The sequence below is a fragment of the Sparus aurata genome, chromosome 7, assembly GCF_900880675.1.
Source record: "Sparus aurata chromosome 7, fSpaAur1.1, whole genome shotgun sequence".
In the NCBI taxonomy this organism is placed as follows: Eukaryota; Metazoa; Chordata; class Actinopteri; order Spariformes; family Sparidae; genus Sparus; species Sparus aurata.
In genome coordinates, this window is record NC_044193.1 from 24664302 (window position 1) to 24682601 (window position 18300).

At 40.7% G+C, this 18300-nt stretch overlaps 1 protein-coding gene across 1 annotated transcript in view; it reads left to right on the forward strand.

Annotated features, from left to right (window-relative positions):
• Window positions 1–18300, forward strand: part of nphp4 (nephronophthisis 4) — a 170456-nt gene that overhangs the window by 112475 nt on the left and 39681 nt on the right. The window contains exons 13-15 of the mRNA XM_030423642.1: window positions 6044–6201; window positions 9257–9448; window positions 12946–13133. Coding sequence (XP_030279502.1) covers window positions 6044–6201; window positions 9257–9448; window positions 12946–13133 — 538 coding nt within the window. The remainder of the gene's footprint in view (window positions 1–6043; window positions 6202–9256; window positions 9449–12945; window positions 13134–18300) is intronic.

Below are 18300 nucleotides of genomic sequence, written 5' to 3' on the forward strand. Positions count from 1 at the left end.
AGAGTGTGATGAGGCAACTAGCCGACCCCCTGCAGACCCACGAGTGAGCCTTAAAGTACATCTATAGCAATCTAGTCGTAGTTACAGTAACAGTAATCTTTATATTTTCAAGTAGTGAAATATGTAATGTTGAACATACCATACATCATTGTCTCCTTTGTTGATTGGCCTGTCTATAATAAGTTTTCTTTTTACCCATTTGTTATCACAGTAGATCACAGAACTTTGCTCATATTCTAACTAGACAGCAGTAGCATTAATAGGTTTCTCCCATATTTCAAGCTGGAAATCCATATAGCTTAAGCCATGAATCATATTGCAGGAATAATCCAGGAAGTGTGGATCAGGCTTACTGGAGATAACAATATAATCAGGCACACAATATGGCTAAAAAAGGCACAATTCAATTTGGTTCTGACAGACTGACTAGGTCGTGCTGTGGAACTGTCAGAACAACTTATCTGTTTCATTTGTATCTGCAGCTGGTGGTCAAAAGTTTAAAACATCCTGTATTTCAGCATTTTTTTTAAATATTTCTAGCATTAGGCTCTCATTATACTCAGAAAATATTTTTTGTATTATTTTATTTAGTAGGATTAACCCATATCTTAAAACATACCTATACTGTTTAGCTCAGAACAGCAACGTAAACGTGGGGGGGGGGGGGGGGGGGGGGGGGGGGCACGCGACTATCCTTGAGTGGGCCCCTATTAAAAACATTTTTTATTTTTAAGGGTTGTAGGGGTGGGGGCGTTCTGTGGTCTGCAACATGTGTCTTAGAGGCTCTTTACACGTGGTATTATCACCTTATTTATTACCCCTGTGATCAGATGACAAGTGGACAGCTCTAAGTACGTCTGTTCAAACAGGCATTAAAATGTGTCCCGACAGACCACTTGGATCTCACTTCCCCGCTGATAAGCAAATGCAACACGCACATCATGTCAGTACTGGTGGGATAGAATTGTAATTGGTAAATTTACCGACCAACACTTGCTAGATAACACACATTTAATCACTTTTTTTTTTTTATGTACGAAACTGCGACCGCTGCTACACATAAACACACACATCATTAGTGCGCGTGGCAGGTAATGATGCCAGGAGCTGTCTGTGACACTGTCCATGGTCCTGCATTTGACTCCTCCTCATTACTCATTGTCGCAGAGTGCAGGATTTCATAATCAAGGTACTGTAAAAAGCCCACTCAGATTGTTACACAACTGTACTATGAGGACAAAACAAGCTTTTCCCTTACAGCCAAAATATTTATTTTTCAAATCACTTAATCGAACAGATCAATAAATTGTCAATTGTGAATACACGTTCACAGGACAACATGTTTTCTTACAGGCTTGCATGAGAGTATACATGCTTTGATCTTTTGGCGTATCGATGAGCAAAATACCATACCACCCTCTTCAAGTCCAGACTGCTTGCGCAATTATACTCAGTATGGCCAGCCCCGACAGTCTCTCCTGTGCCATGGTGCTTCTCAGAGGTCTTAATTAGTTTAAGTTTTGAGAAGGATCTTTTCGGCACTTGCGACAGTTACAGGTAGAGTAAGAAATAGTGGCTACAGCAGGCACACTTGGTAATATTGAGTGGTGCTTTATGAATAGAGTGTGTGCCAGATCTTGAACTGAGCCAAACTCGATTTCTTTTAGGGTGGAAATGAATGTGTGTCTAAATGAAAGAACTTGTTCTGGAAAGTCCGCAGACAAGTCATCTTTGTATTGGTCTGCTAAAGCACTTGCCGATGTATACAGTTCACCATTGGATTTTAACAAAAGTTCTTGTGGGTGTAAAAACCCAAACCTCCATGCCACCTCTTGCATGCCCTGAAACCCGTGTGTTACCTGCGCAATGGCAGTGTTTAGAGCTGCGTAACATACTGACTCTCTGAAGTGCTCCTCTGCATTTGATAACGATTCATCCTCGCATAACTCATCAAAATGTCTTTTGGTGTCTTTTTTAGCTGCTTTTGCCTACAAATTGTTCATATCTTCATTGACCTCCATGCATTTAACTATACAACTATCAGACTGCTATTTGACAGCACTCCAAATATATTGCAGCCTTAAAATTGGCTGAGTGTTGTGTCAAATCATGTAGCCTGTGATTCAGCCAAAAAGCTGCACTAGAACACACCGCAGAGACTACAGCCGACGGCCAACTGGCTTGTATGTTCTGCGCATTTGATGGAGGAAATAACTCTCCACACCACCAGGTAGTAGAAGTCTATAACTGTTCATCAAAAAGGGGAACCAGAAACTCAGAAGTGCAGCTTTGCAAATTTGTATAGCTTTGACACCATTCTTGCTAATATAGCCACTTCTAATCAAGAATTTGTCAGAATTTGTTGCAAATGGCACTGGCAAAGAGGCAGGGGTGAAATATAAGGTGAAACTGGGCGAAAATAATTCTGTCTGAAATAATTGACAGCGACAGGCTTAATGGGATTTCTCTTTCTTCTTCCGTTTCTCTTCTTTTGCACTGATTCGGCTAACTGAACAACCAGTCAGGGTGAAGTCGCTTACCGACTTGCTCCGCTGCTGATTTCACATGCTCAGTCACCCAGAAAGCCGCTGACTAGTGTTAACTATGCTCGACACGCTGCAACAACTAGCGCCACTACACTCACCAATGGTGCTGACATGGTCAGGTCTGATCAATACACCCTGAAGAAGGCCCATGTTTCAAACCACTTTGAGTACCTGGACTTGAATTATTTATGATTTTTTTTTTCTTTTGGTCAATAGTCTTCCTCTCTTTTTTTATTGGCCTCGTTTATCATGGCCCTTCAAGGGAACCTGTACAGTGTAACTTTTGTTACCACAATTGTAAATTTTGGCGTAATGCTAAACATTAAAACATCAACAAGCAGCAAAAGTAGTGAAGAGTCCTGAAACACACTTACTCAGTAACTTCAGTTACAAAAGGGGGATGATATTTACCTAAGGTTTGCCAACATCAGTTACCTTAATCTACTGGTCATACCAGACTGAGTTAAGGCTGTAGCAGCAAAAACCTGTAGTTAGCAGAAGTGACGATGGATGTGTTTCAATCCTTATGAATAAAACTTTCAACAGTGACAAAAAGACTGCAGTCTTTCTTCTTTACTAGTTACATAAACTCGCTTCAGCAGCACCGTCCTGATACTCTTTTACGTATACCATTTTTTCTATACTAAGGTGACAGTTGCTTGATTGCGCTTGCTTGTTTTATACTCTGCGGCTGATACTGTACAATGCCCTGAGAAACCCTGTTGACATTAGAGTCGTTGATAAGTGTGATGCATTATATCTCCAGTCCATTTGCCGTTATTAGTTATCTGTTATGATACTGTAAGACGGTTTCTTTGACATTCTCTTTGCATATATTGAGTCATTATACCAGCTTGCAGAATTTATTGTTTGGACCTCTATTTGTCCTTGTCCATATCCTGCAAAACACCGGCTTATAAGAAGCACTTACTCACATGTCATCATACACTGTATGCTTGATGGCAGCAGGTTCACATGCTGTATAAACCATTACTTTTAGCCATTGGAACATGTGAAGGCTTCTCCACCGCGCATTGGCACTGTCTAAGGTTATTATATCACAGGCTGTTTGATCAGAGGAGAAACATGGCTGTGTATGTTGCGGCATGACTCTGGTTGATGTTATTACTGGCATGTTTAATGTAGAGCCCCATAATGCACAGCCATGCATGTCCTCTGTTAGGCCAATTGAACCATGTGCATGTATCAAACTCCAGAATAAAACACACTTGACTGGAAAATGACACCATTAGCACTCTTTTGCTAATTATCTGCGCTAATACCCCTCCAGCTGCGTGTCTGTCAATGACAATGTAGAGAGGATTAATGTTTGCCAAAAAGAAATTCTTAAATGTGGAATTGAACCGCAGGCATTACAGTGTCTTTTTCTTTTCCTAAATAGCTGTTATTGTGAAGTAAGAAGACTTAAAAATGGATGAGTAGAACTGATGCTGTTAAACACTAGAATGTCAGTAACTGCACTGCAGATTAAATGCAAGAGTGCCTCAAAGTCAAAACATAAACAATAAGTTGTTGGCATTTAACTAAAAAGTTAGGATGGCACTTTGTTCAATTAAAAGTTACCATGGTTGTGCTCTTTCTCACGGCATGAAGGGACATTAATGCACCACAAAAATAAAGCATTTTCTCACAAGAAAAAGTAAACACTTTATTGGTCCTTGACGGTTTCCTGGAAAGATTTATGTTATTTTGTACTAATTTTGGGAAAACAGGAATGTCCTTGAAAGCTCCTTTCAGACCCGGGCAAATATTCATTTGTTTTGAACTTATTATTGGAACCTTTATTCTCAAGGTATTTTGAACTGTGTACCTGCCCTTAGAGAATTTCAGATATTTGCGTCTTCCACTGACCACCTGTGTTGTTTATATGAAGTATCAACCTGAATTTATTCACTGAAACTTTTCCTTTTAGTACTGAATACTTCTGTCACTTGGAGACACATCAGGTGACAATTTCCTCCATTACATTCATTCACCATGGTCTCTGTAGTTCAACATTGACTTACTCATGCACTGAATGTGTATAAATCCACAAAATAGCTGTTTTTGGAAATAACTGAGCCTTTTTTTTTTCTTACAGAAATTGAACGAGGTATGTCTGACCCACTTTCAAAGATTTGCATCTTCACTTAGAATAAGGCCACAGGCAGAGTAGGGAAATGGAAGAGTACTGACAGTTGGACAAACACATTTTTCATTTTGGTATTGGTCTTTTCATGTTATTTGCTAACAAACAATGTAGAATGAAGTTGGCAGTTCAACACTAACACTAACATACAATGAGCTCCTACTGTATGTAAAAGTCTGGTTTGTATGTTAGGTAGAAATCGAGATAGAGCAGATTACCTAAGGTGCTGCTGCAATGAATCCAGTGTCAGACAGGTACTTGCATGCCTTATTTTTGTTTTTCCTAAGGCTATACTATCTGGACTGAATCATCTCTTTAAAGTTTATCCCACATATTGTGCCCTGCGATGGCTTGAGATATTACATTGGCACACCTTACCACTTTCTCTTGGCGATGTATTGTCCCTGTGTCAAGTTTATTTATACAGCATTTTCAACAAACAGGTGTTTCACAGAGGTCTCTGTAGATAGCAAGGCACACAAAAGCAGATTCGATCGAGAGTTTTCAAACAGAAGCGATAAGGTTCAACACAAAGGAAACGTGCAGGCAGTAATATCCAGGAGGAAATCTCAAAATTCAGCCTGACATACTGTCGGTGTGATTTTATAATTGGCAGGGCAGCTTGTAGGGAGTAATGGCTAAGACAAAGTCACACTTTCTGCCTCAGACGTCTCTTGGTTTTCCACCCTCTAAAATAAGAATAGGAGAGTGAAGTTTCTGAGATTCACACATCATCTTGCTCATCATCAGCATATCAATTTACAGATGTTAATTTTATGATACAGAGAAGTTGCACCTTGCACTGAGCAGTGACTCATAACCTTATAAATGCTATGAAGATGCTCCAACATACGAGCACCCCTCGTATAAGAAAATATTATTGGCTACATGTAGACTTTTATGTTGATGACCAAATCTTTTTAGTGCCTTGTAATTTACAGATGGGTACTCAAAATGAATGCAAGCATTCACAAGGACTGTGTAAAAATAGACAAGGGTAAGCTCCTTATGTATAAATGGCTACTGTGTGTTGAAGATGTGTAATTCTTCTATAAGTGTGTAGCTGGAGCTGCCAGAGTGTTTGGCATTTTCCAAAATATACTTGTGCAACTCTACCATTTGCTTTCTCTCTTACCGCCAAGTTGCTGGGTGCAAAATAACAAAAATCCTGATGAAAACAGATGAAAACATCTCATTCCAATATACTGTACAGCAGGAAGGGAAGGAGGACATCCTGCACCTGATTTTAAATGGTTTCTATTGAATAAAGAGACCCAATCTTAGGGGGTTAGGGTTGGGATTACTGGCTGATCTTTACCTGTATCTATATCATCCCACTTTGTTCCAGGCCTACTCAGGTGTCAGCAACATAGCCCACCTGGAAATGGACCTTCAGCGGGATGGGGACATGTCACCTTCAGCTCTAGATGAAGGAGACCAACTTCAGGAGCTGCCCTTCACCCCTGTCCATGCCCCTGTCATCACACTGGGGATGAATGTGCCTAGGTAAGCCACCTCTATTGACTATTTCAGACATGGCGAATGATCTGCTATAGAAAGTAACAGGTTCACTTAATCTGCCAAAAGCCTCCGTGACAATTTTTGTTGAAGCTGCCATGTATAAATACCATCAGGCTTAACAGGACAATTGAATCTTAAAGTGAAATATCATGCTGTGAGTTTGTTGTTTTACATCGAGTCATTGTTGCATGGGTAGTGTTGACAAAGAAAAAAAAATTAGAAAGCCAAATGGCTGAAGCAACAAGCTATGTGTTTTGTTTTACCTTCTTAGATTGTATACATCTCTTCTAAATGGTTTCATGAAACATTCTTGGTGTTATTTCCTTAAACGTATTTTTTCATGGCATCGTTTTTCATTCTCTCCTCTTTGGGTTTCAATTACCATCACTCATGTTAAAAGAGAATTTGATATTTAGACCTGGGCCCTATATTAAAATGTTTTAGTGTGTAAATGACTGACATTGCTAGTAGATCCCCTCAGTTGGCAGCCATGACGTATGCAACTGAGCCAGAAACACACGTCTCGACTTGTCTTGAGCTGAATAGTTATCGTTGCCTCATCTAAAGTGCCAAATCAGTTTAATAGTCAGCTATGATTTTGGAGATAAATTCTTGCTGGCATTTCCTCGAGGTAAACTTCAGACTCCTTTCTCCAATTCTAACTCACGTTTCCTCTGTCGTCTTCCTGCAAACATCTCCTCCCTCGCGGGTTTTCAGAGCGAGATTTCTCCTTGAGGATGTTTCTGATTACAAAAGGTCTATCTCTGTCGGAATTCTTTCAGTATTGTTATCAGACACTTAGAATAGCAAGCGGCAGAAACAAGCACTTTAAGTGGATGTAACCTTGAGGGTCATAGTTAGCCCCAGTGGGTTACATTGCAGCCATTGTCGCGGCTCCCAGCTGATCTGCTGGACGGATTCCAAAACTTGTGGTATATATGAATTGTTTACATACCAAAACATGTCAATATAGGGCTCATGTTTAAAAAATACCAGAATTCCCTTTAACGTAGATGATTTGCATAAACTGAAATTAAATCCAGCAACTGGGACCGTTGTGCTCTTTGAAACCCAAATTTAGAGATATAAAGGAATGTCCGCCTCATATATGTTGCTGTTGGGATCGACTTTGTACCATAAATTGCAATAAAGAGGCCAGATGTAATCAATAAACCAGTAGTGTTCAATATGATACTGCTCACTATGTGCGGCTTTACTGACTTCAGTACAATTAAATTGGTGTTCAGCTCTTGATGGTAAAAGGATATTCAAGTGTTTGTTATAGTGTTTTGCATATATATATGAAACTAGAATGATTTAAGCATCTCTCCTCTTTCTTCACCTTTTCTCCAATTTCTATTTTCTGTAAGTGGCACCTTGCTACAGATTTTCGTGTGGCCAGCCTCTCCATTGCAGCATAGGTTGAGGGGGACATAAGTGCTGTTCATGTTTGACAGGAGACATTATTGAATGAAAGCCCTTCTGAACATCATTTTAACATGCGACTGCCGTATCTGCCTTGGAGTCTCAGTGGGAACACTCGTACAGTCCTTCATTACCACAACAGTTTACTGTCTTGCTGTCGACAGAGCAATATCGATCGGCTCACTAATTGGCAAGATGTGTTCGCCGGGTAGCATAGCAGCGTTGTATAGGAGAACTCAGCTCAGAGCCAGTTTAAAGAAATTGGTGTGTCAGCCTTTACATCCCAATTTGGCTAATGGCCTCAGCATCGTTTGTTAGTGTGAAAATTCATTCTCAAAGCCAGCTGTAAGGAAGAGGTTTTGAAGGTGATTTAGAGTCACAGAATACAATAAAAATTAGCTCACGGTTTGCTTTGCAGCAAATAACAGAGTTGGGAAAGGGCATCATAATGGCTGTGGTAATGCAGCCAGGTTTGTTGAAGCGAGACACCAAAAGAGAGTGTACACCTAGCAAATAATAACTCTGAAACAAGGCATTGCATTAGTGCAGAGAGTTTGTAAATAAGCAGCTGGCACCGAAACAGTTTCCCAATCCCAGAGTTTGGATCCAGACATGATGCTCTTCAGTTCAGTGGGCTGAAACATCTCTGCCTCTTCACTCAGAGCCAAAACATCTTTTTGACTGTTTTCAACGTGGAATGACCCACTTCTTTAAGAAGAACAATGAACTCTTAAGAAGTTTAATTGAAGTTGCCGTGCATATCTGATTGAGCCCCTTTTGAAATAAAAATGATGGCTTGCATATTAATCCACCGGGGCTAAATTAAGATAGAACTTTGAGCGAAGGGGAAGAGAGGGGGAGAGCATGAAATCGACAGAGCCGCAGAGGAAAGCCCAGATCAACTGTCTTCTTCACTGTTGCTGCCTTAATTAGTTTGATCAAGGCTTCCTTCTTCCACAAAATGTGACGCTGTGGGCTCAACTGTTTACCAACCGGACAGCCTAGCTGTTATGATAAGCCCAAACATTATTGTTAATTTCCCTGTGCTTGCACTTTAGCCAGCCATCTGTGCACTGTGTTTATCATACCCAGAGTGTTTGGTGTCAGCGTTGAAAGTATAAGTTATGAATGTTACCATAGTTGTGGAAAAACAGGTGGCCGCCATGATTAGAGATAACTGCCAATTATGCTTGAAAATCCTGAGGGAGCGCTTTGGCATCCGTTCGCTCTCTCCCCCGCAAGCGTTCTCGCCTCGCCGCTGCCTGACGGATATTGCTGACATCCTCATGCTGTTTAATCACTGTTTCACTGCTTTTTTTTTTGTGAGGTCCAGCCAGGTGTTGAAATTCAGGTTCAGCTTAACAGGCGAGAGAAGTAAGTAAATTGAAGTTATCTCCCAAAAGATTAACATCTTGGGTCTAAATGGACGTGATCCAAGATAAACTGAGCTGGGTCGTTTACAACCACAAATCACCCAAGTGAGGCCAGCGCACCAGGGACTAAACACATTACCTCCTGCTGCTCATAAAGCATCTGGAGTGGCATTCACTGAAATCTTTTTCAGCTCGGAGAGTGATCGATGTGCACTCATGATTCTTTAACCCTTCTCCTCTAGTTCCTGCTCAGTCAGCTCCAGGAGCTCAATGGCACACCTCTACTCCGCTGGCTTCCCTGACATTGTCGACTGTAGCGGACAGGTGGCGGAAGTCCTGGACCCCACAGAGCCCGTGCCCTTTGACCCCCAGCGCGAGGAGACTGACCAGCTACAGGGCAACCTGCTGGTGTTCCAGTTTCTGGCATTCAGCAGGTGAGGTCCGCCATGCTGGGTCACCAGTGGCTACAGTGTTACTAGTAACTGCCAGCAGCAGCACATCCTTCACAATGTATTTGCCGTTGTCATAAAGATCAGAATAGATAAGGCATGCGTGCTCTGATAGATTACATGCTTGGTAAGTATTACTGTAAATATAATAGTACGTGTTCCTAGAAAAGTCAGAACTGTTGTTGTTGTTGTTGTTGCACTGTTGTTGATTTGACAGCATTTCACTCACATCTCACTGTGCACTGAGCCACAGGCCATTTAATTGTGTACAGGAAAATATCCATCCTTTATGTATCTTGGTTAAAGGCCAAGGAAAATGCCCTTCCTGCCTTAAGAACTCTCCTTCCTTTCTTTATTTTTTTGGTGTATTGAACTGCAGCCAAAACATAAATGCACTTAAGCCATGCAGGCGTAAAGTCCTTGCAGTCCTCCTCTACGCACATGCCAAGTACATACAGCACGCAGACATACACTCACAAATTGGAGAAAAAACTCAAAAAAGACATTTCCCGACAGCATGGGAAGAATCGTGTCACTGTCAGCGGCCCGTCATAAAAACCCTGGAGCCAGTGTCCTCTCTGTCAGGGGCTGACAGTGGAGGGGGGGCTGCTGAAGGATGGGTACAAAACACACCACTGTGTGTCCTTCTATCTTGTCATCAGCACTGTCAGCAGATTGATAAACCCAACTCACATCTGTCTTGTGTGTCATAGACACACCACCACGCTGCCATGGCTACCAACCTCTATCATTTCTTGCTGCTAAGAGACGCGACGCACAATGCCGTTCTCAGTGCTGGGTGTGAATTGACAGATTTGGTTTGTTGTCGATGGTGTGAATTAATATATGTACATCAAAATGTTCTTCTGGCTCTTCCTGTGTGGTAATAAATGCCATTAACGTCATGCAGAGTCACCTGAGGGTGCTTTGAACTTTAGAGACAAGCAAATGACTTGAATTTATATTTGGTAGTGCTCCCATCCAATCATGTCCCGTAGCTGCAAATGCTCCGCCTTTCGACAAAACACCGTTTTCAACAAAAATATGGCACTTGCTTGAATACTTTAGATGTGAAGGGTTTCTGCTGGAAGAGCAACAGAGATCGCCCGAGCAACACATGTCTGGATGAGTAATGGATAAACACAGACAACAAGGATTTCTAACAAGGATTTCTTTTACAGAAATATTTGTTTTTCTCTCTTTGAAATGTCAGATATTAGCAAAAAAAAATAAAATAAATAAAAATCTAAATTTAATAGAACCTAAGGTTACATGTTACAATTGCGTGTTTTGACATCACTCTTATCAGACAGTTTTGTCAGTCACTATTATTGAAACATTTAAGTGTTTTTTTGTTAGTTTGTTTTTTCAATTAATGTCAGTCTCTTTTCCAGCCTCTAAAATCAAGCATATATAGAGCAGATTAACACAAAAGTTTTGTGTTAACTTTTCTTCCTAGATTGCTGCCACAATAGGACTAAACCAAACTCAGCTTGTTAGTTGAACAAATGGGCAGCACTGTGACATATTGCTGAAATGTGAGCCACTCACAGGACATAGTAAAGATCACGATCAGCCAGACGATCAGACAGGTTGTAAACAAACCCCAGGTTTGCCAAGAGGGGAATTTGAAGGCTTACAGGCAAATGATTACCTGCACGGGCTGACATTATAATTTAAAGACTCACCTACTGTTTCCACTTCACCCTAAATCCTGATTGGGCATGCACACATTGGGCATAATACACCCATTCTTTCCATATTCCCTTTTCACCTGATTTCCCCCACTGAGGCTGAACAGAACAGCCAATAATTACATCTTCCCTACCCCCAGCTTTCCTTAGCACAGCATCGTTACCATGTTTATTCCACACAGGCTGGCAATTAAATCACCTCCTTTCTGCAGGAAGGAAGTTTGGTTGTAAAAACCTTGTTATATTGTAAGATTACAACAGCAAATATTGAAAAGCCTCCGGGGAGATAAAAACTAGATTATTATCAGTGGGACACAGTGAAACAAAACAGATTTTTTAATATCAGAGTTGGGATTTTTACTTGAATTTGTCTTGTGTGAAGGTATGATCTTATTTGATTATTCTGTTGGGTTTTTTTTTTTTTTTTTTTTTTCAAGGTGACCTTAAGACATTCTGAGGTGCTGCCTGAAACCCTTGAGCATACATGCATATCTCTGTATCTGAATCTCTGTGGCTTGCTGTAGAGTGGGTCAGGGGTTATCTCATTATTATGACAAACATGCATGGCAGGGGTTTTAGGCAGCAGCAGCAGTAGCACTTAGCCAGGCGGGGAGCCCATGGATGGCAATAAAATTTCTACCTTTCACCAGGGCACCATAATTATCAATATTGTCTGTTTACAGAATGAATATTTATGCCGGCTCTTCTGTGAGGATGATGCATGGCAGCATCTTTAACAGTGGAATATCCGAGTGTGTGATTGACAGGAAGGTCACACACTGCTCTTATTAGATTCCACTTTGAAATTTTCGACTCTGACGGGCCTGTCTGTGATTGTGGGGGGCCTCCCAGCAAGTCCCTGCTTGTTTTCAATTGCTTCTTCTTTTCTGCTCATTATTCAATACCCGACGACTGATTGCTAATCTGTTTATCAGACGGAAACAGAAAGAAGCTCATCCTGAGACTCGCTCATTATTTAATGTGTTCGGCGCTAAATTGAGTGCTTGCAGGCTCACCGGGACTTTTTGCAGGCCGTCAGCAGATTGAAGTGTGTGTTTAGGTCTGTATACGTGTGTGTGAAATCACACTCAGAGGGTGGTGTTTATGTGAAAAGGAATACACAACACCAGGAGGCTCCCTGAGTCACAAATTCTTTCCTTTTTTTCACCATAGGAATCCTCGTAAACAAAAAACGAGTCCCTTTGTGTTTAGAGAATGTAACCATATTAATACATAAACAGACGAGACTTCCTATCTCCCACAGATCCAATAACTATTTTTTCTGCTGCCTCTAGTTTTTATGAAGGAGCCGAGCTATCTGCTTAGCATGAATCAAAGGTGTAGTGCTGACTTTGTACCTGCTCAATCACCAGTCCAATTTATAGCCACTTTTCAGCTGTGATTTACCCCCTTAAGTTCTAATCCTCATTCTGATTATTGGGTTTTCACTTTTAAGTAGCTGTAAAGCTGAATTACTGGCTCTGGCAGGACGTGCAAGACATGCATATTTGATTTTACTCTTTCCTGAAATTGTCATTAGCTGAAATGTGATTTACTCTCCCAGGTTGTTAATGACATTTTATTATACATTTTTTTATGCATACCACTCTACTCCCCACATGGATTTGGGAATAAGAAAACACCACAGTTAGTGTTTAATTGATAGTATCCAGGGAAGTAAATCAATCACTTGTGCATTTGTTTGCATGCCACATTGCTTTCAGATATGGCACTGTGAAATACGGTTGTTGTTTTCTGAATATTTACAGAACTCCCATCTTTTGACAGAATCCCAACAGCCGGTGTCGGTCCCAATTGGCCCGACAACATCTACTTCACCTTCCAGTTCTATCGCTTTCCACCTGTCACATCGCAGCAGCTCAAACTGCTGACCAGTGACAAGGTTCAACAGAAAGTTGGCGATCCACTTCCCTGTGTGCTGGCCTCTATCAACAAAGACGGCACTGTCAACACTGGTAAGGATCCTTCCCTGCAAAAAAATAAATAAATATTGCTGCTCATTTCCTCTGTCCCAAAAGTTTAGATACACTATAGATTACTTGTAATGGAGTGAACTGACAAACTTGTGCTGTTTGTCCTGTTCATGTCCATGTCAGAAGGCGGGGCAATGCATTTATCTCCACAGAATCATATAACAAGCCCACACTCACACAAGTCCCTGCCATTGATTGCTGTGTTTGTAACATTTATCCATTACAGCTTCTGGAGACATTATGTTTTACTGCTGTCCAGGTTTACAATGTACAATCAGCGGCTACGCACATCGTTCCACGATGCTCAATGACGTTCTCCGATTGCCGAGACACTTCTATTTCAATCAGCCGAGCGCGCGCTGATTGATGTCAAGTCTATTCATGTAGCAACTAATGAAATGGAAGAGATATTACATCTTCTGACAGAGCGTGATATTGAACACACAAACAATCCCCCCACCCTCCTCTGCTCATTCTTACGCCCACCCATATTCTCCATTTCCCAGACATATACACTCAGGTCTAACTCCGTCAATATTTCTCCATCTGTCTCCGCATCACTCTCAGTCTGTGTTATCATGTGCACTTCCACAAAGCCTTCCTGCATTCAGACAGATCCCTCCATATATTCTAAGCCTGCACGCCTTTCCACCTGTTTACTAGTAAATGCTTCCCTTTCTTATCTTTCTTTATCAACTTCACTTGCTAAACCAGCCAAAAAGTTAAATACTGTTTATGTCCTACTCAGAAACTACCCTTTCTGTAAAGATGTTATTACACTCTCATCTCATTACAAGCAGATTTGAGGTTTATGAACATTTGAAAAAACATTTAAATTTGTGTTCTAATTGCTCACGAAATTACAAATTTCATCAATTAAATATCAAATTACAAGCACAGGCTCAGCAAACATTTGCTAAGAAGCCATTGTTGATTCTCCGTGGCTGATTTTATTGGAGAGATGCTAATTTTGTTTAAAGGTGCAGTATGAAATTTTAGTTTAAAGGTGCAGTATGAAACTTTAGTTTAAAACAATGAACTAAATAACAAAAATGTCAACTGAAGCTGAGGAGAAACAGTTTTTATGCATTCCTTGCTGGGTCACCCATCCTAGGTCTGAAAACCTCCTCCTCCCGGTGTTCTAAAAGTTGTGTGTTAGCGGTGTAAACAACACTCCCCCAGTGCACCATGCTCCCTGTCCAAACAGCTAGCTGCACCACTATCGGATGTAACAAGTTAAAGGCAGTTTCAGTTAGCAGCAGTTATTGGTGACTCTGTTGATATACTGCCCCCTATACACGGATCAGCCACAACATTAAAACAACTGACAGGTGACATAAATAACAATAATCATCTCATCACAATGCGATGTTCTGCTGGGAAACCTTGGGTGCCAGTATTCATGTGAATGCCACTTGACATGCAAACACTGTTGTGGACCAAGTATACCCCCACATCACAACAATACTACCCAATGGCAGTGGCCCCCCAGCAGGACAGTGTGCCCTGACACACCACAAACACTGTTCAGAAACAGCTTGGGGAAAACAATTAGGGGACCAAGGTGTTGACCGGGCCTCCACATTCTCCAGATCCCAATTTGATCGAGCATCTATAAGAGTTGCTGGAGCAGGTCTGACCAATAGAGGCCGCACCCCCCAACATACAGGACCCAGAGGATCCACTATAAAACACCCTGGTGCCAGACACAATAGGACACCCTCAGAGGTCTTAAGTCCATGTCTCGACAGGTCAGAGCTGTTTTGGCTGCACAAGGAGAATCTTCACAATATTAGGCAGGTGGTCATAATGTTATGCCTGATTGGTTTATATATTTTATGCTTTTGTGTTTCTTTGCTCAGGGTCAATGTAAAGGTGTGTGACAGGCACAAGGTTTTTCCCCTGTAAAATATATAGCATTGTGTTGATAGATTTTTGTCATTATTAAGTAGTTTGTGAGTCCCATACCCTGAGGCGGGACTATCTGCAACTTCGCCCAGTGTTCAGTGTTGAGATGAGCTCTTGATATTCAGTTTGGCCTGGAGAAAATCTAAAATGAGCAGTCATGGTTTGTTTGTTCCTCTGAGTTGTCTCCGCCGTGGTGTCCTCTACTCCCTATCAGTCTTGTTGCCATGTCTCAATCTGTGAAAATGACTGCAGAGCCTTGTCCAACCCAATGAGCTTAAACCGCATACTGTAGGGTCTCTGACATTTATTTGGATGAGTGTGTGTCTCACTTCAGCTATTGTGACACACTGCCTCCATAGACGGATTCCTTCAAATCCATTTAATGCATTTTCACCCTCCATGACTTCTCGCCACCAAAGACAGTACGTTTCTCCCCGTAACTTCACGATGAATAAGACAATCAGCTCCCTCAGTCACTAAGCCCCTCTTTCCCAATCTGGCACTAAAGACTGAGAAAGGAGTGAGAACTCCGTCTGGCATCCTGCAGTTTACCTCATGTAAGTTAAAGTAAAATGTTCTGTCTTGACAACTAATTTTGCTGAGGCAATAGGAGTTCTTTTTTTATTCAATTATGGGTAAGCAATTAAAGTAGTTAAACTAAAGGTAGTAACAATTAACAGAATTCACCAGAGAGCAAAGAAAAATGGAATGTGCGTCGTTCTATTTGTGTTTTTGAGGTTGCAACACAAAAAGGCAGCAGTGGAAGTTCTGAGTAGCTAATGGTAACAACAGATCAATATGTGAAGTGTGTTATTTTTAGCAGATATTTTCCAGGGGTGGTAATAATCCTGTATGTGCCTTACACAGCCAGGGTCCACCCACACAGACATTTCCATTTGCCTCCTGATTAGAACTCTTCTCAGGATTGTGTGGGTGCAGACAGACAGACACGGCTTGATTGACATGTCTCTGTCTTTCCAGTTGGTTGTGTTGAATCTATTTAAGTGTATTCATATTGAACACATGGCCACGCTCGTGCCATCAACAATGTACCAACTGAATAGGTGCTAGCTGTAGGTAGCTACAACACACCAAACGTACATGCATGAAGTGTTTCTGTGTTGGGTGTTTTGTGTTAGTTCAGTCTTCCTCGGCTCTGTACCTTTTATAACTTGAGTCACAAGTAAAGCAAATACAATTGTTACATTTGCAAGGATGAGTCTGAGTGATCTATAAAAAATTCCATCTCATTTTACACAAATTAGCTTCTAAAGTTCTCTTTGTCTTTAGATGAGGTTAGAGACCTCAACAAACTCCTTTGGAAATAGGCCTTTGGAAAATATTGTATTTTTTTTCAGCCACATAGTTTGTTGTCCTGAGAATAGTTTAAAAACTGAGAAACTTCACATAGTAAAAGAATAATTGTTTTTCTCAATATTTTTTAGTAGGGCTGTCAAACGATTAATTTTTTTAATCGCGATTAATCGTATTTTGTCCATAGTTAACTCACGATTAATCACAAATTAATCGCAACTTTTTTGGCACAGTTTTTCCTGTTCTAAATGTATTTTAATGTATTTTTTTCATGTTCTTAATACTTTTAACAACATAAGAAAGGGCAAATATGCTTGCTTTATGAAAATGTTTATTCAACACTTCAAATCATGCAGGAAAATAAAAGGCTCAAAAAATATCCCTTTACCCTAAATGGGATCAAAACATGGTGATGTCTGCTTTTGGTGAGGGGGGCGGTGGGCTCTGTGCATCTGCCATGTGTTTGGCTTGCAAATGATATTTGAGACTCGACGTATTTCAATGGTAACTCATTTCATGTCGACAGTACGTGCAGATAACTTTTGTCCTATCGACCGAACCATCTGGCAGTGTTTTGAAAGTGAATTTGCCGTTCATAAGTCCTTTCTCCATTTCCTTTCGCTTTCGCTTTTCAGTCCACCGTGTTTTTCCCGAACCGCCAACCCTGCTTCTTCTTCTTCTTCATCTGATTCCCATTCTTATTCTTCTGCCACCCTCTGGATCAAGACTACAGGTGCCACTGATGGCTGTAAATCAAACAATGTACGTTTCTTTTTTTTTTATATACTGAGCGTTAATCGCACGTTAAAAAATTAGCGGTGTTATTAACGCGTTAACTTTGACAGCCCTAGTTTTTAGTTTAATCAGATATTCCAATGTACTGTATTGCTGTATTGCAAAGATATCTACTGAATCACCCACCAGGCTGAAGGGGGCAGTAACGAGCAAAGACATGTTGCAGTGCGCCAAAAACAAATAGAAAAGATGATTGCTAGAAGGTAAACAAGGATGTAAATAATGAGAGATTTGAAATACCTAATAGATGCTTAGATGCTTTGAAAATGTTTTATGAGGAAGGAAAACACATTTTATATGAATGAAGGAAAACAGAATAAATAACAATGCTTTCTGCTGTTATTTGTTCCATCCTCTCTTAAAAGCATGCAACCAGACTAGCACTCAACAGTGTGTACCTAAGTCTGTATTTTTATTTTGATCCACTTTACTCAGTCATAGATATCAGCCACCTAGGTATGATTTCTTTCCCCTCAAGATCCATGCATTATTCCCTGAGAAATTAATGAAAAAAAAAAAAAACATCTTGGAGGAAGGATGAAGAATTTATATAAGTGAATGGTTATTTAAGTGAATTAAAATGAATGGCGTCTTTTCCCATTAACCATCATCCATCCAAGTTTTATGCAAATCTGTCCAATAGTTCTTGCGTTATCTTGCTGACAAACCAACCAATCAACCAACCATTGGTGGACGTAATGAGGAGAGAGATGTACCTTGCATGGACTTGCACAAATCACATGTAAACTGTTGCTCCAGTCTGGTGCATCTGCTTTACAGAACATGCGTTTGAGGACGAATCACAAGCATTGGTTTAATAAATTTGGCCTCTGTTTTTCCCAAGAATTTCCCCCTTCAGAGCAATTAAACTGCTACACGTCATTTATTGATCTGATATGCATGAAAGTTTAACTGTGAAACAACTCCTTACACCTGTGATTGACAAACCATAGCTCAGGTACCTGTGCCTTAGCAGCCTTACTTTCACAGGGTTCATATTTTATATACTAAACATTCATTGATGTTAGAGGTTTATGGACAAAAACAACCTGGTCAGAGTTAAGGAAAGAGATCGTGGTTTGCTTTGAATAACATTGCACTCATTAAAGCTGCAGTATACAAGAACTGTCCC